Source organism: Dama dama, chromosome X (assembly GCF_033118175.1).
Source record: "Dama dama isolate Ldn47 chromosome X, ASM3311817v1, whole genome shotgun sequence".
NCBI lineage: Eukaryota > Metazoa > Chordata > Mammalia > Artiodactyla > Cervidae > Dama > Dama dama.
This window is the reverse complement of record NC_083714.1, coordinates 120,893,745-120,917,425: the sequence shown is the minus strand read 5'-3', so window position 1 is coordinate 120,917,425 and position 23,681 is coordinate 120,893,745. Positions and strand designations below refer to the sequence as shown.

The 23,681-nt window shown below is 34.9% G+C and overlaps 1 protein-coding gene across 1 annotated transcript in view; it reads right to left on the bottom strand.

Moving 5' to 3' along the window:
* The window catches only part of DMD (dystrophin), a 2,165,569-nt gene that overhangs the window by 1,297,726 nt on the left and 844,162 nt on the right, over positions 1-23,681 (bottom strand). The window contains exons 30-36 of the mRNA XM_061137756.1: positions 20,286-20,396; positions 19,710-19,883; positions 15,665-15,820; positions 11,508-11,678; positions 3,608-3,787; positions 3,187-3,315; positions 1,351-1,521 (exon numbers count right to left, since the gene is read on the bottom strand). Of these exons, the coding sequence (XP_060993739.1) occupies positions 1,351-1,521; positions 3,187-3,315; positions 3,608-3,787; positions 11,508-11,678; positions 15,665-15,820; positions 19,710-19,883; positions 20,286-20,396 (1,092 nt within the window). The remainder of the gene's footprint in view (positions 1-1,350; positions 1,522-3,186; positions 3,316-3,607; positions 3,788-11,507; positions 11,679-15,664; positions 15,821-19,709; positions 19,884-20,285; positions 20,397-23,681) is intronic.

The following is a 23,681-nucleotide window of genomic DNA, read 5'->3' as shown; positions in this document are numbered from 1 at the left end:
ATTTTAGAGCCTGTCAGGTGTTTTTCAGGTGAGAACCACTACTTAAAATAATATATAAATGAGCAGAACTAATTAAGTTAACTATTACAAAGAAGAAGAAATGAATTAAGGTAAGTGAATACCTCTTTGCTTTGGGTAGGAGAGTTTTCAAGAGTAACTATGTTTCACATGCAATAAAGTATTTAAATTTTATATCATATTTCCATATATTTTAGGAATTCCTTTATATGTGCTATTATATATAACAGTGATACACGTAATGCCTTAGAAGATGTAAATCATGCTATTACTGAGTGTCTATAATTATCAAAACTATTTTTCAAACATATTCTAACATTCAGGAATCAAAACTTACCTGACATATCACATCACATTTACTCACAAATGCTGCAATAATGTTATTCTCATTTAAGATTATTTCTAACAATTATCTGTATATATAAGCACACATATTTAATTTACATACATTTTTGTATTTGAAAGCATATCATATATATTGAAAAATGTGTCAAACCACATTTTATAAATTTGGGAGATAATACCTTACATTTTGACACTCCCCCAAAGAGCTGGAATTCAAGAATACTGAGTTTATATATTTTTGCAAACTACCTATAATATTTTTGCCCTCATTATATGTTATACAAATATAAAGGGTTCTCATGCAAAAGTTCCATATACCCTGGTTCTTCATTAAATAGAGTAAGTATAAACAGACATATAAAATTACAAAAATGAGGATATATAAGCTTTGCAATTATCTGTCTTCATGGCTTGCATGTCATTATAATCTAATGGATTTTATCACAGTAAGAATCGGCAACTAGCAAGAGCAAGTTAAAATATACACGTATACAGACATGTGCGCAATCAGTAAAGATGTACAAAAACCCTAGATCATGCAAGAGGTGTGCAAGGCCTCATTTTGGCTATTTCTTCCATATTATACACAAGCAATATTATATTTGGCAAAATATTTCAGAAGTGCTTTCTTTAGATGTCTGTCTTTTGTGCTTTGGTTGTTGTCAGCCTGCGGCATGCTATTTGTTACCGTACTGTAGGTTACCCCTGAAAGTACCCGGTAAACCAGTGCAGAACGCAGTTCTAGAAGAGCTGTGGCAGGAAAAGCAAAATGGCAGAGACAGAGGGACACAGGGGCTAGGGAGGAAGAAAGGAAGAGAGACTGATCTCCCATGAGATTCAGTGGTAAAATTTCTTTAAATACATTTTGGCCTTCATTTTTCTTTTGAAAACTTTGCTGTGGGGGTGGCCTGCCCCCTTCAGAGTACTGCGCAACCTTCGCAAGAGACCATTTATCACTAGTTTCCACCTTGGAGCAGATCTTCCTACCTTTCCAGTCTTAATTCTGTGAGAAATGGCTGCAAATCGATGGTTGAGCTCTGAGATTTTGGGCTCTATTACTTTCCTGCAGTGGTCGCCGCGGTTCGCCATCAAGTTTGCCGCTTGGTCACGCGTGGAGTCCACCTTGGGACGTATGTCATTCAGCTCAGCCTTTAAACGCTATATTCCGTGAGCAAGAGACAGGGCTTGGAGTTAGTAATTAAATGGAGGTTGAAAGAGACCGAAAGAGCGAGAAAGCAAAAGAGAGGGGGGAGGGGAGAAAGAGGGAGAGAGAGAACTAGAGAGAAAGAGAAGGAAAAAGACACATGCAGAGAAAACCAAGGGGGGGGGGGGAGGAAGCCAACTTCCATAAAACAGGAGTAAAGTGAGAATGTGTGTGATCTCAGGAAAATAGGTCACTGTCCTTGCTTCCATTTGAGCTAAGTTTATTTAAAGCATTTCCTTAGTCTGAAGGACGAGGGATGTTTTCCTGATTTTTCTATGTTGCCAGCAACAACTGTTGTGTCTTATATTTAGTCGTACCTTTCCTCAATTTCAAAGCTGTGGAACAACTTTAACACATGCTCAGAAAGAAAGGGAGCTGAAGAACAATTTTCTATTCCTTCCAAGGACTTATGAATTCCCTTTTGCTTTATCGTATTGATTGTCACAGAAAAAAAATGGATTTTCTAACAGATAGGGATTCTGTGTCACAGTGACTGAGGAAAGCTGAGCCTGACGGAGGGGGTTGGAGAGGCTTTGAGTGAAATAACTGAGTTCCTATTTTTCCAAAGACCCTGAAGGAATTTCTCTGTAAGGTGACATCCCTTACCTACACATCCAGGGAGAAGGAAGAACAAAAGAAGGTACAGACAAAAGAGCAAGTATGTTTAGGGCACAGATTGCAATACATTTATAGTTTTTCATTACAAATGAATTGCAATCTATAGAAAATATTGATTTCATAAAAAAAATGAACAAATCAATTGTATAGACAGAAGCTACAGTGTTTGAGGATTCTTTAAATAGTAACCCACTAATCAAATAAAATTATTAAAAATTTCAACAAAACAGAGGAAGGCATTATTTAATTTATGAGATTTGTTCAAATGTAATTCTCCCTATTTAATTGGAAAAGATGTCATCAAATAAATATACCATTAATGTGATCTATTTGCATATTATAACTCTCATAACTTTTTACGGGAACCATTTTTTTTTTTTTTTTAAGTAAAGAGTAAGTTGCAACTAAGAAAGACAGCTTAGGATGTTCTAATAATTGGCTTCGACACCAAAAGGGAGAACACAAAGCCATGTCTACTTTACATATAGTTAAGAATGAAAAGTTCAGTTTTACGTAAGTCAGTATTGTTACTAAGATTTAGACCTTGTATAGGCAAAACATATACAGATTGGACTTCTAGTGTTTATTCAGATGGGCTGTGAATGATGCAATGAAACTAATCTTTGTGTTAGGCACAGGCATATAGAACTAATACTAAAATTGGCATGATTTGCCATAGAACACTAAAATAAATCCAAGAATTCTTTTCTTATCAGGTTTTTAAGTTGTGTGTAATTCGCTGACAGATCAATATGGACAGATATCCAGATCACAGAGCTCTTCTAAGTCATGAACTCTCATTTGAATTAAAGAAGTAGGGAGGGAAGGAAAGAAGGAATTAAGGGAGAAAGGAGAAAGGGAAGGAAGGAGGGAGGGGAAAGGAAGAGAGGAAGATGGTTTTCACTCTTAATAAGAAGTCCCTGGTATCTTTTAGGACAAAGATGATTAATATAACTGTTGTGTAGTGTGAGCATTACTAATCATAAGAGTTTATTTGCTACCTTTAGCATGTCTTCTTTTTGCTGTGGTTTCTTTTTCTCAGATTCATCCAGAAGTGCATCAGACTGAATGATCCACTTTGTGATATGATCCACATTCTGGTCAAAGGTTTCCATGTGTTTCTGGTATTCCTTAATTTTACAGAGACAAACCATGACATAGTATTAAGCAGACAGTATTTTTAAGTATTTGTCCTACTTGCCACAATTCTAAAATACCAAAATGTAGTAGCATTCAAATTCCTTTTAGGTGCAATATCCGTACAGAATGTAAGGATGGAAAACTATAATGTAGATATTGAATAAGAACCAACATTTACATGGAGTTGAGGATTTTGTGAACATAAAGACTATTATTGAGAGCTGATATAATGTCTTTCTCGTGATGGAGAAGGGTTGAAAATCTTTTATCCTCTTCTCTTACCAACAAAAGGTTTAGCCACTCTTCTGCTCGAGAAGTGACGGCTATCCAGTTACTATTCAAAAGACTCAGCTTATCTTCGACCAAGGTCTCCTTCTTGCCCAAAACCGTTTTCAAGGCCTCTCCTAGCTCGGTAATGCTCTTTAGGTGAACCTTCTGTTTCTCTGTCTCTTTCTGAATAGCCTGTAGAAAGAACAGCATTTGAGCCTCACATAATATATTGTAGTCTTAAGATTTAATGCTTTTGAAATGACAATGCATCTAGTTACTATGGTAAGATTTTTCTTTCAACCATATCTTTGGGAATGATGAAAATCATATCCTATATATTGCAGTTCTTTACTGGGTATATATTGATATGCATTTATACATAAACATGACTGATGTCATATTTATGATTATTTCCACTTAATCATAAGCATACATACTATCAATCTAAATATATTTATATTTACTTAATTGATATATGTATTGGATAAATGTAGATCATGGAAAACCCATCCACCAATAAGCAACTGCTTTTAGAAAATTCAGCCATTTTTGCTCTCCTGAAATGCTATAGCAGGAATTTGTAGATTTTTAGTGCCACAAACCTGTTTGGCATCTGGCAAAACTCAAATATCCCTTCTCATAATAATGTTTTTAAAAGCATAAAATTAGATACACTAGATTTTAAATAATAATTATACTGCAATAAAAAATAGAAAATATATATTTTTTTAATTTGTGAGGTGGCAATAAATGTTTTCTTTCCTAACATAATAACTATAACGATCTAGCAACAGACATTTAGGATAATTTCAAAGTAGTGATGAGCACAACTGGTGTTTTGAATTATATTGAATGACTAGAATGTCATACAAAATTATCTTTCATAAATTTATCTGTGACTGGTGGTTAATTCACAGGAACTACTGATATCACTAGGGTTTGCTGCTCACACACATAACTGAAAAAAATGGTTAATTTCAGTTAGAAGTAAAGAGATACTATTAAAATCCCTTAAGAGAGCACCAACACTTCCTAAGACTTGATTTTCAAACCCGAAAACAAGCACATTCAATATTAGAAATTATGTAAAAAAAAAAAAAAGAAAAAGAAAAAAAAAGAAATTATGTAGAGAGTTGATGGGAAATTGATTCTAGTACAAACGTTCACTGTCAGCTCTATCTACAGCCCTTTCTTGTGACACGTCACGGTAGACCACGTGACCCTCTTGCATTTCCCTGCCTCTACTCTCCCCCCTCCCCCACCCACTCCCCCATCTCTTCCTTACCCACATACAGTTGATGGACATTCCCTGGTGGGTAAGTTTGAGCCAAACAGATACTCTCTCAAGAAGTTTAACTAAGAGATACAGAAAGTAGGGTAACACCTCAGCTGAGAAATCATTTGGAATGAAGCTGATATCTTTACCATAGCAAGTCAAAGCCATAGTAGGACAAATTCTTACTGGGAAACAGCAATGACAAGAACTGGAGGGAGACCTTTTGCACAGAGGAACATGAAATATATGCACAGAGAGTAAGAAAAGTGGTTCAAGTAAATGAGAGAAAGGTGGTCCCTAAGAGCATATATCCTTAGTTCTAGATGTTCTCAAGATGCCTTTTCTAGATTTGTAATACACTGAAATAATTCTTATGGTTGACTTTCCTCCATATTATCAGGTCCTAGTCTACTTGAAATTTAGATAAATCTACAAACACACACACACACAAATACCAAATAAGGAAGGGGATAAATGAGGGTAAAAGAGGGTATAAACTAATTTCTATATAAAAGACAATCACTGTTTCTTCAATTCTAAGACAGGCTTTTCTAATTGTATTTTTCTTTTTCAGTGAAAAAATATTTGAAATTAAGGTAATTAATGCTCAATGAACTTATCAGCTACCACGCAGAGGATTATTTGTAATGTAGGTGTCATCTGTTGTACATGAGTGAGCGCAGCAGTTCATAAAATGAATTCCTTCACGTATTAATGCTACTGAGCTCCTGTTAAATGCATCACTGTTTCAGCAGAGACATAGGAGATTTTATTCAGCATCTTTTATGAAATTATGAGAAATGCTGTTTTGGGGGAGAAAAAGTCCTTCTTGATTTTGACTTGTGAGTGTCATGGACTAGATTTCGGTCCTTTCATTCTCTTTGTCTGTACCCTTTGTTAGTACACAATCTTTACAACTATATGTGGTGGCCATTGTTCCAGGTACTGTGAGTAAAAGGATAGAAACAAAGTCCTTACCCTTACAAAACTTATATTTGAGTATAAGAAAAACATGAAAATGTATGCAAATGATCGTTTCCTACATCCTGTATTCCAAACTACTGCCTTGTCACTAGAGTTCATTTATTCCTAAAGGTAACACTTCACAAAGTTAAATCTTAATTTATATTTGGGTCACTAATTATTTCTAAAAATAGCTTCAGAAAGATGACACTATGTTTAAGCTTTGGCATAAAAAGTTATGTACACAGACATCTGTCCCTTCCCAGGTCAGCCGAAGTGATGAAAGGCGATGGAAATTTCCAAATCTCAGAAAACATCAGAGAAGCTTTGAATTTAAGGAATAATGTTGCAAACAGTTAAGGGGTCACAAACAACTATTATGCATTAAAGTCTACCCGAATTCTCCAGCTACTTCTCAAGAGAAAATGTTTAGTGCTCAGTGATACTTCATTCGGTCAATGAGCATAAGAAAACAAGAAATGTAGACTAATGTTTGATTTCATTTCAGGTTTTACAATGTTATCAAACTCAAGTATGATGAAGTTAGCACCATCAGGAATATGAACTTGAAAAAAAAGCAGTGATCATTGTAGTAGTTTACAACTGCTTATGGCCAAAAGTGACTCGAGAAAATGTACACTCCTTCTGTAAAAAGACCTAAAGCCGAACATTTACATGTAGTATTCAAGAACAAACGAGTATTGAATCACTTGTATAAATGCTATTTTGGGTTAGGAAATATATTGTGCTTGTTTACTGAATTTTTTTTAAAAAAATTTCCCCACAAAAGCATTTTGAATTAACGACATGACTTACAAATAACAAATCTTAGATTTTAAGAAACTTGCTGATCTTGCTCTGTGCTGCAAAGACTTCAACTTTGATGAGTTAATGAACATCAGATGCTTAACACTCACTCTACCCTGTGTCATTCACTGCCAGAGATAAAAAAAGGAGGCAATCTGTGTATACTCTGCTCTAATGCTATCTAAAGTGTAGCTGTAGAGAAAAGTTGGAATGCAATCATTTTGCTATCATATTAGAAAGAACATAATTTGGAGGAAAGGATAATTCATGACCAGGATAATTCATGGCTGGGATAAGTGTGAATGGATTTAAGGGAGAGGTAATGCTTGAAATCAGAGTTTACCATAAAGGACTGGATGGCTTAGACTGACTAAAGACTGTATAAAATGATGAGAAAGTATGAAAGTTGGAATGAAATGCCACCAAAAGGGGAATCAGTTCAGTTCAGTTGCTCAGTTGTGTCTGACTCTTTGCAAGGAAGAGGAAAAGGGGAATATGGGGCACTAGCTGGAAACTAAAAACATATATTTTATGATGCCAAGGAACCATTTTCCCATACATTAAAAGTTTCCTACAACAGAAGAACGTCTATACTTGCAGATATATTGAGAACTGAATTACTAAATTCAACTATAGCTACTGTGTTGGTCATTCTCTTTACACCCTCACCTGGTACTCTTAAGAAAGGTAGACTTAAAACCAAAAAAAAAAAAAAAGAAAAGTAGACTTACTTATGGGGTTGGTGAGATGGATAAATCAAATTGAAAATGCATTTCTTCCTCTTAAAATGCATTAAATCCTCAGCATACATGTCCCCTTCTGTTGCCTTGTAAGGTGAGGGCTGGGGAGGGTTTTGGAAGGTCTACCCTTTTGAATGGGCAAGTTCAAATTCAATGATTAAACTGAATAAATTGAAACTCAGCTCTTTTAGTTTTTTCAATCTTACAGTAATGTGACAGCTTCTAGGATCAATTTTAAAGCTGAATTAAAAGCAAAATTATGAACACTCAGTTTTATTTTGACTTATGACATGGTAGAAAGAAATCTGAGTACTGAAAAATTGATGCTTTTGAACTAGGTGTTGGAGAAGACTCTTGAGAGTCCCTTGGACTGCAAGGAGATCCAATCAGTCAACCCTAAAGGAAGTCAGTCCTGAATATTCATTGGAAGGACTGATGTTGAAGCTGAAGCTCCAATACTTTGGCCATCTGATGCTGGGAAAGACTGAAGGCGGGAGGAGAAGGGGATGACAGAGGATGAGATGGTTGGATGGCATCACCAACTCGAGTTTGAGCAAGCTCTGGGAGTTGGTGATGGACAGACAGCCTGGCGTGCTGCAGTCCATGGGGTCGCAAAGAGTCGGATATGACTGAGCGACTGAAATGAACTGAACTGATGCCATAGTCATAAGTTTCAGGAGTTTTAACAGCAGCTAAATGTGAACTATCCACTTGGTGTTCTTAGGTTTTATGATACAGGAGAAAATGTCAGATAACAGTAGAACTCAATGTAGATTTAAATTGTCACAACACCATTTCCATATGTCTTCCTTTCTTTACTAGGATGCTGCAAAATTCTTGTCTATTTGATCTTCTTTTATCTCTTGTGCAAGTTCTCCCTATATGAAGGGTTGACTAACCCATTAAAGGTATTTTAAAAGGTTACCCTCCCCATTGAATTCTGCCTTCAGTCAGTCTGCATAAATATTATACCATTTCTGGTCATCAGAGATGAGAGAGAGTTTTCACCTTTAGCTACAAAATATATTCATGGGAAGAAAGTGAACAAATCATCACATTACCACAATTCTAACATGTGCATTTGCACATATTAAAGTTTCTGAAATGAGATAAAACTTGCAATTTATATTCACATTTAAGGGAGTGTTGTTCCTTTTGATCCACAACATCTATAATTAAATCAAGTGTATCACTTGATCTCATATGTCTTAAATGTGATAAAATATGATATTAGTTGTTTTTTAGGCCCCAATACTACTGTCACGGTTTGAGGATTAGAACACATTTTATTATTAGGCTAATGTTATGGAATGATATAATGATAAATCTTAAAAGACTATAAAACAGTAAGGAGTGGATTTTATAGTAATGTGTATTGACTTTTTATTAATAATGTATTGTCTATTAAAAAGAATTTCATAAAGGCAGAATACGTAGAACAGAAATTATAGCTATAACTATAATGACAGTGAATAGTGACTTCAGTGGCATTTAACAGATGTTCTATTTTCTAAGTAACAGCTGCTTGATGCATTCATTGTACCAAGTTAATGATCTGCTAGTGTTATTTCACTTCACAGATAAATTACTGTGCTCTCTTTAAAAAAAAAAAGATATGCAATTTTTCATGGGAATGATAGTGCAACAGACTTTAGAAATAAGTAATAGTTCTCATGCTTTTACAGCTAAGAGGAGTGATAAGTTGAGGCAATTATCCAGATAATCTAGGACCAGAGGCCAGATCTCTTTAAACTGTGAAAGGTGATTGTTTGAGGGAAAAAAAAAAAAAATACAGGACATGGTTGGATGAACTGAACATAGATTTCCTAAAGCTGCTAGTCTTGCATTAGCTAGTAGTTCTCAAACTGTGCTGAATATGAGATTTAGAGACACTGATCTCACAGACCAATTAAATCAGAATTTCTGGGGGTGGGCCCTCAGCACTGATAGGCATTTAAGGTTCTCAGATGATTTCAATGTGCAACCAACATATGAGAACCACTGGCAAAACAGAATGATACATTCTGTCACGTGACTGTCATTACATTTTAGGAATAAAGAGACAGCCAAAGGAGAGAAGGATAACTGAGTAAAGTTATAATTGTTCTTCTTAATGTTGACTATTATAAACATCTGTCTCTGAAATACATGCAAAAATCATGACTTGTTACGTCAGTGACTAGACATCAATTGTTCTGTGTTATTTAATACTCCGATTTAAACTCAGCATTTATGTATGTGTATGTGTATGTGATTCTCACAGGTAACTCTTGGTATCCCAAGACTGGTGTTAAGAAAAACTAATGGGCAATCTATGCAAAATGGTAAATATGAACTATCTTAAATGCTGAAGGATTTAAACTCTCAAAGGACCAATTATTTTTCTAGGGAATTCTATTTAACCATTTTAATTTTTAGCTAACACTGTGGATATTAAAAGGCTTTAATGTGGCTGAATTATTTAACTGGCTTTGAACTTTTGACTATTGAAATTAAATGAGGAATAAAAGAAGTCTGTTAGTGGTTAAAGTCAGTAAATCATGTAGATTAAACTTTGCTGAAGCTTATATTTTCCAAACATAATGATCATCAGAGATATAAACTTCTATTTAATTACATAAATATTTTTCTATGGTTAGATTTCTGTGTTCAATTCATATGCTAAACAATTGCAGCCAGTAAAGGGATAGTCAGAATTGATTTACTTAAATCTGTCCTCCGGAATGCGTCCTCTGTGTCTTCATTTTAGAACATTACCCACCCATCATTTCATCAGGACACCGACTACTCAGCCAGATGGAGACATCTTTTGCCACCCTCCTTGAAGGCTAGATACGATCATGTGACTAAGATCTGCCAAGTGGAATTTTGGCTTATCTCTTACAGCCACCCAGCCTGCACTTAAATACATGAATGTCACTGATTCCCAATAAATAGAAATATAATGTTTGTTTTTGTGATAGGAGGAAAAGAAAAGTAAGGCCAATGTAACTTTTAATCTGTAGGCTCTGTACACTCACTACTCTAATGATTTCACAATATATATGATCCTGAACTAATAACTGTAAGTCAATATCTTATCTCTAACAAATCTATTCTGAACAGGAAGAAAAAAGAAATTCATTCTCTACTATTTATTTGAAAATAAAGTGCGGTTAATAAATTTTTACAACTGCTTGTCATCCGAATCTACATGGAGAAAATGTTTTCAGTTTTGGTCTCACTGTAGGATTAAGTTTTTACATAATGCAATTAAAAGTTCCCAAATTTGGTTAATCAAGATATACATCTTGCATTAAAAATAAAGCACAGATCTCTTAAACATATAGTTAATGCAGGCATGTGTTTGTTAAATTTAAATAAAAATTGAGGGAGCAGATTGTGCTATGATTTATTTTTTTCTAAATGCCCAGTGGCTTGGCAAAGTTTAAGGTGAAAACACACTATTAATATCAACTATTTAGTTTATATCAACATACTTTCAAGTAATCCAGTAATATGTCAACTGAAAAAAAAAAATTAAGCTATTGGTGCTTTGACCTTGAATTGTAGAGCACAATGATGTCTGACAGTTGTCAGAGAAACATTAAGAATCTACAAGCTGAGGATTAAAGGAAACCCAGGGCTGTTTGGTGGTAGAAATGACAGGGGCCATAAAGACCCCGTGAGATTTTTTTCTTTTTTTATGACTGTGACATCAATAATTTGCTCATCTTGCAAGTTTGTCCAGCCTAACTGTCTGAAGTCTCCGCATCTTTGCCTTCCTCATGGCAATGGGGTCCATCTGAATAGTTTCTCTTAAGCAAGCTAGGGAACACAGAGTCACATCTTTGAACTGACTTTCTGACTAATGATATATATATATATATATTTTTTTTTTAAGGACTTATTCAGAACCTACCTAATACTAAATAACCATTGGAGAAAATCTGGCTGAAGGTTCCCATTGGCTTTATTGTGATTCTGAAATATATAGTTCAACTACAGATGAATTTTTGAGGGAAGGGAAAACGAAGCATGATAATATTTATGGTTCTATTATTGTACATTAACAGCTCCTTAAAAAATCATATTGCACTGTGTCTTCATATATGCTAAAAATAACCTTCAGTGATATAGGTTTTACCTTTCCCCAGGCAACTTCAGAATCCAAATTACTAGGCATTCCTTCAACTGCTGATCTCTTTGTCAGTTCCATATCTGTAGCTGCCAGCCATTCTGTCAAAGCATTCATTTCCTTTCGCATCTTACGGGACAATTTCAAGCATTTCTCCAACTGTTGCTTTCTTTCTGTTACCTGAAAAGAATGACCATAAAATGTCCTTTGGTTTACTTTTTCAATTCAAGTTTGATTATAGCTACTTATTTAGAACTTTCATATTTTTGTCATTTTAAAATAACCTTCTTCTTGAAAAAAATCATATTTTAGAAACATTACATATTCTGAATATTAATAGTGAATAAACACAGTCTATGAAAGATGAGATCCTTTATCCAAAAGATAGCATCCTGTATCAGGGAGAAAGAAAAGCTACTACTATTTTCTCTAATATAAATAAAATTAATTTATGACCACAGTTTTTAAATAAATAAAATGATATAAGTCAAACCGAAGACATGGCATGTTTCTTTTAGAAAACCTTCAGTCATCTGTCAAAGAGATGGGCAACATTTACAATCCTCTATATACAAATGAGGCTTGCCCTTGCTGTTAAGTAATCAAAAAGGGCAAAGAATACTATTTCTCTCCAGAGGCAAAGGTATTTGTAAAATATTTAGAACAGTCGATTTTACTGTCATTGCATCTTTGAAATGTCTCATTTTTTCACAAAAACAACATGAAGAATAGGTCACTTTCTCCTTAAACATTTATCATTTAAAGAGAGTAAAAAAAGTTGACACCATAACACAATTTTACTCTGAAAATCATGACTTAATCCTGTGTTTCAGTTCTCAGTGTTTAAAACTAAGACTCTCAAAGTCAAATTCGTCCATGTTCTTACACAGAGAATGAACAAATTTGTGTTTCTCCACCACTCTTCTGATGTTCTTACATCTTAGGAATGGGTTGGCTGGCTTTAATAAAAAGCCCAGAATCTATTATCTCCTGATATATATGTGGGTGTGTAAACAAAAATAGAATAAATAAAAATCAATGATATATTAGCTCTGAGAAGATATACACACATATATATTTTGTTGCTGTTTAGTCTCTAAGTCATGTCTGACTCTTTAGGTACCCCATGGACTGTAGCCCACCAGGCTCCTCCGTCCATGGGATTCTCCAGGCAAGAATACTGGAGTGGGGTGCCATTTCCTTCTCCAGGGGATCTTTCCGACTCAGAGATAGAGGTCGAACCCACATTTCCTGCTTAGAGATGGATTCTCTACCACTGAGCCACCAGGGAACCACCCCACCCCCCATATATATATACATATATATAATTTACAACCAGTAATGCAGCCATAAGCACGAAGAAAGGCCACAGTGAAGATTTTTTTTAATTAAACGCTGCAATGAAAATAAATACCCTGAAATTTTGAGACAAATTACAAATACTCAACAAAATGTGCTTCTTTAACAGAGGTGGGCACACATTAAAAAAAAATTTAGCTGTTGAAGCTGCAGATTCAATGTTTGTTTTACAGATTTTTCCTTCTATTCTTCCCTTCAGAGAAGTGAAAGCATTTGCCATTTTGAGTGTAAGGATTTTATTTGTGTGCAGCAGGAAAAAATATACACCTTCATGGTGTGTTTCTATGCATAGCTATTTTTTCTATGCATTATTGATAGAAAAGAATTCTAGATTCAGTATTTCAAAGAAATTCTATCTTCCCAGAGCTCATGCTTTATTGATTTTTATTTATTTGATTTGGTTTATATCCAGCTAAATAGTTTTTTAATAAAACAGGAGATACTGCCATCTTAAGGAAAATTGAGTTTTACACTTTTTCTTTTTTTGGTGGAGAAATGATACATTTAAAATAGTGCCACCTGCAGTAGAAACTTTCAGCCATCACCGTTTCATGAACACTTAAACATGTATGTGAGGCTGACATGAATATTGAGACTTTGAGTATGAGCATTTGAGGTTGCAATGAGCATTGCTCTTTATGTATATTGTCATATAATTTAAAGTATACAGGGGCCATATAAGGAACTGTAAGTATTATTATATCTATGTTCCTAGATGTAATATCTCTTGATGAAATGAAATAGCTTTATATAAGAAACTCTTTGATTTTTAGTCAATGAACAATTAAGCTAAGTTGGTGATATTAATCAAACTAATAAAACTGTTTTAAGAAAAGGGTCATGGATGGAACTGAAATCCCCACAAATCAATAAGTTGAAACCTAAGCCCCCATGTGACCTGTATTTGAATACAGGGTGTTTAGAAAGTAATTAAGGTTAAATGAAGTCATGAGGATGTGACCCTAATCAGATAAGATTATGGCCCTACTAGCAGAGGAAGGAAAAGTTATCCCTCCCACTCTTCCCATCCCTCTCATCCTCTTCTTCCCCCTCCCCCCGCCCATCAATCCCTCCTACTCTCCCTCCCTCTCCATCATTCGAGAACACAGTAAAAGTGGCTTTCTGCAAGCCAGGATAAGGGTCCTTACTAGACTGACACCTTGATCTTGAACTTCTAAGCCTCCAGAACTGTGAGAAACAAAATATTCTTGTTTAAGCCACCTACTCTATGGTATTTTGTCATGGCAGCCTAAGCTGATTAATACAAAAATTAATGTATATAGACTGAACTGAGGCAAGTAAAAAGAATATAAATTCTGAAGATGATTAAAATAGAATGGCTTGCATATTTATATAAAATGATAATATATTAAGATATCCCATTTCCTTTGTTTTCATAAAATAAAACCATCATTGCTGAAGGTGCTTGGAAGATTTAAATATGGACAATTTTTTTCTCAGAAAGGAAATATGTGACTTTGCCATTTTCTGTAATATGATATGTATACATATTCCCTTTACCACTAATGTTTCTAAATCTTTATTTCAAAAATAAATGCATGCCCTACATTTTTTGCAGTGTTCTGTCATGTTTTTAAAACTAAGTATGATTTCTTAGTAATCGTTCATTTTGCTTTAATGATACTACTTAGTGCCAAATGGGTAGATAAACATACACTTTCAAATACGTATTTTCAGGAATAAATAGGTCTTTACATACTCAGAAGAACCATTCACTCCTTAATAATAATCAACTCAGGGCACTAATAGTCTTCTAATGTCATTTTTACTGTTCTAAATTCTAAGTGATTTATTCTATATTATTTATGTTGAATTTACTCTTGCAAAGGCCTTGTACAAATTCTTCAAGGCAAAGAAAAGGCCCAGGCAATAATTTATACTTGAAAAAGCAGACTCTTTCAAAATATGTGAAATATAAATTAGAAGGTTTTTAAAATAAACTAAATAATTTAGATTTTTTAAGATATCAATTGTGCATAATTACTGACTCTTGCTTAACAATATATAAGGAAAGTGGGAAGTGACCAGTGTTTATGGTTTCAGACTGTCAACTAATAAGAATCGTTATTTTCAGATTTTCATTTGAATCTAAAATTCACTTTCTCTCAGTGATAAGTAATTTGCAATTCATAGCTTTAGGTCATAACCTTCATTCTACTTTCAGGGTGCAATATTACAATTCTGCCTTTGCATGGCTAGTTCTCAAATGTGGGCAAGCATTTACATTTGTGTCTAAGATGAAGTGACAATTTTCTCATTGATGTTGTTATATTAAATAAAATTGGGAACCTGAGCTGTAAAAATACTAATAGACTCTTTTCTCCCCATTGGTCTCAGTAAAGCTGTTTCTATGTAGAATGTATCAACTCCATTGTACCTAAATATAAGTAGGCATCTTAGTTTATAAAATTACCACCCTTCCAGTCACCACAAGTAAATATATACAATGAAAAGAAGGGACAAGTTTAGAACAATGGAACTCTTTCAGAACTATCTGATGGACCAATAAAAATGTCTCTGAGTTTTATGTATTTTTAAATATGGACTTGAATATAGAGACTCACTAATTATTGTTTCTTAATAAGAATCACACATGGAAATATATCTCTATGTATGTATATATGTCTGTATGTATATACATCTGTATCCATGTATACATGTATCTATCTGTAGGAAGTAAATGATTTTGATTTTCTAACATATCAATTGCACATAGTTACTGACTCTTGCTTTACAATATAGAAGGAAAGTGGGAAGTGGCCAGTGTTCATGATTTCAGCACGCACCTTTGCTCCCAGCTCATTATAATGCAACTTCAAAGCCGTTACTCTTTCATCAAGCTCCTTAGGGTTTTCTGTCTGCTTCTTCTGTACAATTTGACGTCCAGTTTTAATCACCATTTCCACTTCAGACTTCACTTCACTCAGACTTTTATACAAGTTCTAAGTTAAAACATAAAACAAAACAGAATAATAAGCAATAGTGTCTGACTCATACTATCATTAATAAAAAAAAAAAAAATGAGTAGAGATCACCTGAATTGCTATTTTATGGTTTCAGTTTTAACAGAGGAGCATTTTGCAGCTGTGATCAATATCTAGCTTTTGAAATTTCTATTGATTTAATGCTTCTAGTTGTAATTACATGTACATACACAGGCATGCATATTGTGCAGTTCTGCTTACCAAAGTAAGGGTACATCATGCATATATTTAATTCTTCAGCCCATGCTTACAAAGATCATTTTTAAAAGCTATATGACTTCCATTTTAACTTTTGTAATTACATAATTCTAGCTGTGACATGGGAAAATTTCATTTACTCATTCCCCAGGTGTTTATTGAATGCCTATTTATACTAGACAGTATTTGAGTCACTAGAGAATCAGTGTTGGCCAAGCTAGACACTGTTCTCAGGGTGCTACGTTATAGTCAGGTTCAAATGTCTGAATTGCCAGATTGTAATTCTAACACATATTAAATCATATAAAAGGAGGGAATATAATCTTAAATGTTAATTAAATAATATAAATTTATTTTCTTAATGGAACTAATCAATTAAATGTAGACTAATATAAAGTATTATGTAAAACTCTTAAGTACATCACAACTATAAAGAACACATATATTGGTTCACAACAGTATACTGCTGTAACAAATTCTCATTAAACAAGTGTCATAGCTTTCTCTTGTAGCTACTTTACTTGGAAAGATATGTATGTTTGAATGTATGTGTGTATGTACGCATGCATATGCGTACATATGTATATGTATACAGGCATACGTAATAATTTACATTATATATTGTCACATTAAGTTGTTCAATGGTGAGTCTGAACAACAAATACTTATTGGCACTAAGAAATAAAGTTGCTAGTAGGTATTGCAAGTACCTTTATTTGGGAGTTAGAATAGAAATTGAGTATGCTTTTTTTTCCTTTTCAGTTTAAAATCAATTAAAACAAAGCATTTTGTGAACTCTGAGCAATTATCCTCTTCATTAAGGCTACATACATAAACTATTTTCACCTTAATTCCCCCTTTGGTGATCATTTGAAGTTGTTATTATTCCTTTATTAATACTTGTGAGTTCTTTCTGAGCTTTTCATTTTTTTTAATTCATTTACTTCTTTTAGGAAATATAAATATATTTGGGTATTTATAAACATTTAAATCATTAACTGTCACACTGGGATTCAATTCCTGAATTCTGGAATCCGAGATATTTCCAAATGACTATTTTAAATGTTAAAAAAAAAACTTTTTAAAATGTTAATGATTTACTTTTATGAAAATGAAAGTTGCTCAGTCGTTTCCGACTCTTTGCAAACTCATGGACTACATATTCCATGAAATTTTCTAGGCCAGAATACTGGAGTGGGTAGCCTTTCCTTTCTCCAGGGGACCTTCCCAACCCAGGTTTCCTGCATTGTAGGCGGATTCTTAACCAGCTGAGCCACAGTACTGATGGCCATTTTCATCACTTCATTCAATAGAGAAAATATTTATCATTAAGAAAGAGAAATAAGTCTTTACATGTGTTCGGGTTCATGTTTTTAAGACTTTAACAGAACAAAAATCTTGAAAGCAAAGACCATGATTATGATATATGTAACTGAGCATCTTAATAATGAAAAATACAAAAGTTGTAAAGAAAATATATCCTTATGGAAGGATGACCTGAATTGGTCCTGACATTTAAACCAGAAGCAGAAACAGATGATAAAGAATCCATCTGCAATGCAGGAGACCTGGGTTCGATACCTGGGTTGGGAAGATTCCCTGGCGAAGGGGAAGGGCTACCCACTTCAGTTTGCTTAGGCTTCCCCAGTGGCTCAGACGGTAAAGAATCCACCTGCTGTGTGGGAGACCTGGGTTTGATCCGTGGGTTGGGAAGATCCCCTCGAGAAGGGAAAGGCTACCCACTCCAGTATTCTTGCCTTGAGAATTCCATGTACAGAGGGTCCTGGCGGGTTAAAGTCCATGGTATCACAAAAGAGTCGGACACAACTGAACAACTTTCACCTGAGAAATAAAGGTGACTTGTTTGGATCACCTGAGAAACAGATTGAGGAAACACTTTCATCTGGTTCCTCTGTACTGAGCTGAGTCAGGGCATAGTAATACCCAGCTGTAGGTAGCGGTTTTTTTTTTTTTTTCCCAGTTCATTTTGACTAGCAGAAAAGACTTATGAAGTACCATTAGAGACCTGTTCCTAGAAGAATGAACAGCTTGCCCTCTGTGAATATATTTAGCCATGATGATAATGTACTTAGGTCATTTTGCTTTCAATTTTTTGAAAAAATATAAGATGACATATTCCCATATATTCTCATTGTTACTTATCTAATATATATGCTGTTGCTGCTAAGTCTCTTCAGTTGTGCCCGACTCTGTGCGACCCCATAGACGGCAGCCCACCAGGCTCCTCTGTCCCTGGGATTCTCCAGGCAAGAACACTGGAGTGGGTTGTCATTCCTCTAATATATATAACTGTATTCAAAATTTCTTTTGGGGGTAAGAATATTTATAATAATGATGCCACTAAAATGCAGCTTTCCTTACTAAGCAATATTGCTGAATAAAAATAATTCCATAATTTTTAACAAAGAAAATTTTTGTTTACAAAGAATGATATTTTCCCATGCATAATGATATGATGGCAATGTACCTAAGGGTTTATTTTTCATTTATGTTATGTAATAGAAGCAGAAACAATACTTAAGCACAAAGTACTCAATAGATAAACTTTTTCCCTTTAATGTTAATAGCACTGTGTTTTCTATGTGGATTTCTACCTTGACACTCCATAGTACACTTAGATTTATATTAATACTTGTATTACTCTAGTAGATGCCCTCATAATTCAGCTCTATGTTATCAGAGAAGTCATCTGGCTTGGTGAATTTTCAATAACTGCAACAACGAACACTACTCGAAATCCTTGTAGTGAAGATTTACACTACAGGCTAATCATATCTTCCATATATATTTATTCTGTCTTGGTTGTCTGGCAGAATTTCACTGCATATCCAGGCCTGACTTTAAATGGGAAGATACTAGGATTTGGAGTAAGCATGCCTGGCTTGGAATCTTGCTTTTGCTTTGTACTCAATGTTTGTCTTTAAATTCTCTCATTTAACCTGTGGCCCTGAGAATTAAGGGCTTGCCTGGCAGCTCAGCTGGTAAAGAATCCACCTGCAATCCAGGAAACCCCAGTTCAATCCTTGGGTCGGGAAGATCCCCTGGAGAAGGGATAGGCTGCCCACTCCAGTTTTCTTGGGCTTCCCTGGTGGCTCAGATGGTAAAGAATCTGCCTGCAATGCGGGAGATCTGGGTTTGATCCCTGGGTTGGGAAGATCCCCTGGAGAAGGGAAAGGCTACTCACTCCAGTATTCTTGCCTAGAGAATTCCATGGACAGAGAAGCCCGAGTCAGACATGACTGAGCGACCTTCACCTGAGAAGTAAAGATGACTTGTGTGGACTGCTTTGCTTCCTTGGCACTCATTTCTAGAATCGTTTTTACTATTGCAGATAATTTCGCTGTTGCTGTTTCCAGACCAGTATGTTCTTCTTCAAGATTTCCATTTAAAAATATTTTCAAAGTTCCATAAGAATTAAACAAAGGTGATATTCTGCAGAGTCCTTGGAAAATTATAGACTCAAAGGAGACATTTTCAGAAGAGATATTAAGTGGCTACTATTTCAATAATAGTTCTTATTATTGTCTCTCAATTCACTTGTGCACATTTTTGTTCTTATACCATATACTGTTCTCATTCAATAAGGAAGTCAAGGAGTAGCTGCATATCTGCCATCAGCAATACGTACCACACAATGATTTAACTGTGACTGTACTACTTCCTGTTCAACACTCTTTGTTTCCAGTGCAGGCAAGTGCATCTTCACTTCATCTAAAATCATCTTACTTTCCTGTAGACGCTGCTCAAAATTGGCTGGCTTCTGGAACAATCGGAATTTCATGGAAACATCTTGCATTTTTTTCTGTAAAGACAGTGTAAGAAAACATGGATTTGATTTTGCCTTCCAAACAATAACCAGTCATACTTTTGTTAACGTATTTTCCTTTATTCTGGAAGATACACAAGGATAGAAATAAAAACAAACTAAAGCAACACTTTTTCCATTTGTCCAGCACAAAGAACCCATGCATTTGGGAGAAGAATTGAGCAATCATTTTTAATGTGATACTAAATAAAAGACAAATTATTACCCTATTTTATCCTAAAAATGTACAATTCAAAACAGCATGTATCATTTATATATCATTTGTAGCTTTCAAATAATGCCCTTAACCTCAATTTGTTAATAAGCAAGTTATCTAATGTAAACAATATTTTAATATCCAACTAAAACAAGATCCTTAGTTAATGGAATAATATGTACCTGTGCCACTTCAATTTGGGATAGTACCCGTTGAGCAGTTTCCTTTCCTTGGTAATGTTTCTTCATTTCTTCTAAACTGATCTCATGACTCGTCAAATCAGATTGGATTTTCTGTTGGGAGTACAGCATTATAAGTCAGCATGCTCTGCAAGTTATTGCAAAGAACAAGTCACTTTCCAAGAAAATGAAATTCAAAAACTCTCTCAAAACATTATTACAATGTAGCTTCTTACAACATGACAGTAGGCAGATTTTTTTTTACTTACCAAACATTACAAAAAATGAAAGGACTTAGTTATCTCTTATTGAGATTAGTAATACAAATTAATTATCCTTTTGAATCAGTGTTCATGAACAGCTATTTCAGATATAATTTTTAGTAGGAAGTATCTATTTATTTTGAAGAAAAGCATACTTTACTGAATCATTTTTCTGTCAACCTGAAACACTGTAAATCAATTATACTTCAACAACAACAAAAGAAAAACACAATTTAAAAAGAAAAAGTTAAAAGGTCATGGACTTGATAGAGAAGAACAGAAGGAGGGCTTGGAAGAGATGTGGTTATTGTCTAACTGGTCACAAAAGTCCTGGCTAAGGGAAATATGGACTTGTATACAAATCTCTGAAATGTTAGTTCCAGGATGAAAGAATACTATCACGGTCCCATGTCTTTTTTTAAAAAAATATGGTTGTTTTGCATATGACATACATTTTCACAATTTTAGAATCTATCATCTTGTCATAGTTTCTTGTAATTTCTGAATTATTTCCATAAGCAGGTGTCAATATCACATGTGTCAGATGGACCTTCCAGGGACTGAGGGAGGCTTCAGAGCAGATTACTGAAAGGGTGGGATGCTCTCCCAGGTAGAGCCTCAGACAGTGATGCAGATTTGACAAGGTTTATGTTAATCCAGTGAGGAATCCTGGAAAAGCCCCACATTGAACAGAGACAGCCAAATCCTACATTCATCTCATGCTCAGTCACTGGTTGGGGCTCTTCTAGAAAGAATGTGGTCTCAGCTCAAAAGCTCGGTTGGATTCAGAAGGGGCTGGAGTTGGGGGCTGTGAGCTTCACTGAAGGTGATCTGAGCTGCCCACTTCTGTGATCACTGTAAGCACAGTTTCTAACAGACACACCCAGGAAGTATCTACTTATATCTAATATGTGAAAATTACATTCTTTTACCTTTGAATTTACATTCAAATCTGACCAAAGGCAAGATGTTAGCCATTATTAATTAAAAAAAAAGCTAACTGTTGCAGCAATAAGTCATAATGAGGAAGTTGCATGTGGACAATATTCCTTAATAGTGATCTTTACTCAGAAATTCTGGGCTATATTTCAGTTAAATTTCAAACAAACTCTGTATCTAGGAAAGGGAAGCTAAATGTCTCGACTGCCTTGCTTTCTGATACATACTTAATAGCTTCCTACAGAGATTGATTTTTAGACTTTAAATAACCAAAACATATTTCTACATTTTTTAAAATAAGAAAAGACATGTATGATCAAGTTGTATTTAAAAGAATGTTTGTATTTGATTTATACACTTCTGAGCCAGTTACAGGAGTGGGTCACATCCTGCAGTGTGCAGAGGCAAAAACGATAAAATCATTCACCTCTTCCTATCAGATCCAGCAAAAATTAGCTACTGGTCAAATTATACTAATTTAAATGTAAGTCATTGCCAGATTATCATAAATAAGAGAATAAAATGATTAACTTATACCATAGGACCCATAAAATTTTCATGCACAACAATTTGTATAATACATATTAGCATAACCTAATTTACACCAATTGGAGTCAATTGCAGTACATATTACTGGAAAATAACACCAGTTTGCTTAGCAGTTACCAAAGAGAGCTACAGCCCTGAAATGAGTAATAAGAATTATTCCAAGAAAATGGGTTAAGTAGTGAAGGAGTTTTTCAGAATACAAGGTTATAAATGTACAGATACACCTTGATATTAATCCTTAACATATTGATCCTAACAATTATAAAGGTAAAGTAAGTGCCAATTATTTAAGTGATTAGAATTCTGGTTTAAAGTAGAGCAAAGACTCAAGAAAAAAAAAAAATATATATATATATATATATACATATATATATATATATTTTTTTTACTATATATAATATCTTCAGTGGTTGAATCACGACATTCCATAAGAAATAGCAGTATGCACATATTCTCTAGGAACCAAAGAATTTGGGGTTAGGGGTCCATATTAGTGCATCACTGGGGGCATCAGATGCTTTAGGGAGTTTATGGTCTTGACTTCTTAGGTGGAAAATGCTCACCCCTTCAGAATGGTGGATCACTAACAACCATGTCTCTGTCACATATTTGGCCACCCCCAAGACATGTAATTATAGCATGAGGAATGCTTATGCCCAGTTAGGTCCATCAGGTTCTCTCTCAGCACTGACAGAAGAAAGTCTGGTCAAGCTCTGTGGGTGCATGGAACTTTCTTACGTATGAGACCATGCTTATGAAGTCCCTAGTTTGCACTGTTAGTTTAGGAAGAGCAAAGGCCCATGACCAGAGAGAGAAACAAAGAGACACATAGACAAATATACTGATGGCTTTCAAACATAGGCTGAAGTAGACAACAACTACCAAAGATGGCTACAACAAGAGTGCCAATACCATATGATCCTCTTACCATTCTCCCATTAAGGGGCAGAGTTTATTTCTTCACCCCTTTAAATCTAGGTTAGCCCTATGACAGCCTTGACTGGTAAAACAAAGCAAAAGTAATGATTTTCCATTTATGGGAAAAGCTCTTAACTGAGCTAGCAGCTTTTGCTTCTGCTCTTTTGGAACACTCAACTCTTAGGAACCCATGGGTTCCCTCTTGGAACCCATCTGACATGCTCTGAAAAGCCTAAGCCACACAGTGAGGCTGTGGAGAAGTGTTTCAGTAAAGAGTCCCAGGAGAGCTTTCACCTCACAGGGAGCATCATCTTCTAGACATGAGGAAGCCATATTGGATGTCCAGTCCATTTGAGCTTACAAGTCACCATGGTACCCGCCCACAAATAAAAACAATCACATGGGAGATTCCAAGAGAAACCATCCAGCTGACCTTTCTCAATTCACAAACCCTTAGAGAAATGGATACTTTGCTGTTACAAGTGACCAAAACACAGCCTCTAATCCTTTCCTGAGTAAAAACTTTATGCTCACTCTTGATTTCCATGAGGCATTCCTATGTCCTTATGACCATCTCCCCTCCCTCATTTTTGTTTTTGCTTTAGTTAATTCATGTTGCTACTTGTACTTAACTGTCCTAAAGCGTATACTGGATGTGCAAGGAGATGAGAGCTTTAAAAACAAATGCATTCTTGAATGAGGCAAGATGAGGTATGGACAGGGCACTAAA